The sequence below is a fragment of the Manacus vitellinus genome, unplaced genomic scaffold (genome assembly GCF_001715985.3).
Source record: "Manacus vitellinus isolate BGI_N305 unplaced genomic scaffold, ASM171598v3 scaffold_78_pilon, whole genome shotgun sequence".
Lineage (NCBI taxonomy): Eukaryota > Metazoa > Chordata > Aves > Passeriformes > Pipridae > Manacus > Manacus vitellinus.
This window is the reverse complement of record NW_021940807.1, coordinates 183,072-184,153: the sequence shown is the minus strand read 5'-3', so window position 1 is coordinate 184,153 and position 1,082 is coordinate 183,072. Positions and strand designations below refer to the sequence as shown.

The 1,082-nt window shown below is 62.7% G+C and overlaps 1 protein-coding gene across 1 annotated transcript in view; it reads right to left on the bottom strand.

The window, feature by feature from the left end:
* Positions 1–236: 236 nt before the first annotated feature.
* Positions 237–1,082, bottom strand: part of DHX30 (DExH-box helicase 30) — a 26,681-nt gene continuing 25,835 nt past the window's right edge. The window contains exon 15 of the mRNA XM_029964665.1: positions 237–645. Coding sequence (XP_029820525.1) covers positions 328–645 — 318 coding nt within the window. The 3' untranslated portion in view covers positions 237–327. The remainder of the gene's footprint in view (positions 646–1,082) is intronic.

Below are 1,082 nucleotides of genomic sequence, written 5' to 3'. Positions count from 1 at the left end.
GGAGCGGCTCCAGCCCGGCCCCGTGGGGAGGGGGCACGGGACGGCCCCGGCGGCCACGTCCTCGCTTCCCGTCAGGGATGGCGCTGGGCACGGAGGAGGCGGGTGGGTGTCCACGCAGCTCGGGTCCATCGGCACTCCCAGTCCATTCCCGCTGCTCTTCCCACGCGGTGACCATGCACGGAGCCGACAGCAGGAGATTCAGACAACATTAATCTTCTAGGATGGAGAGAGATGACTTCACAAGGGATAAATAGAACTTTATTTAAATAAACATTTGTGAACATCTTTATACAAATTACAAGTCCCCACAGGAGCCTCCAGCTCCGCCTACGAGCCAAAGCTGCCGGGAGGGCCCTTGAGCAGATCCACCAGGATGTCGAGCAGTTGGCTGTGCTGGTGGTGCAGGTCCCCGGGGATCGCGGCCATCTCGTAGCACAGGCACGTCTCCACCATCTTGGACAGGGACACGCGGAAGTCGCGCAGCAGGCGGATGGTGTAGGAGTCCCCCTCCAGCACCAGGAGGTCGCTGTCCGTCAGGGACACGGTGGCTCTCCAGCCGTCATCTTGGGAGAGAGCGGAGGGGAGGGTGGGCACAGGGCTCACTGTGCTGGCTGCTCCAGCCTCTCCACTGCTGCTACACAGCTCCTTCCCACTTTAGACCAACAGGGACTCAGCCGGGCCAACAGCTCCCACAAAAGCCAGGCAGCACTCTGAGCACACACTGGGATCCTCCCAGTTTCCCACAGGAGGCAACTGACGGCAAGCCTGTCTGAGCTTGAGGGCTGGAGACCGACTGCAGCACTGCCAGACCCCAGGGGCTGAAGGGACACATCCCCAGGGACAGGCAGGATCAGGTCAGCTCAGCCTCTCCTTCCCCCAGGATGATCCAGGCACACAGGCCTACAGGCTCAGCCTGCTGGGGGCTGCCTTCCTGGTCTCCCTGCAGAGCTACAGCCGGGGACAGCTCACAAACCATCATTCCACGGCCCCACCACAGCAACACCCATCCCAAAGCGCAAGCTCGGAGAGCGGGGCAGGCCAAGGGCCAGGCAGAGCTCAGGTGCCCCTGGCAGCACTGGGTG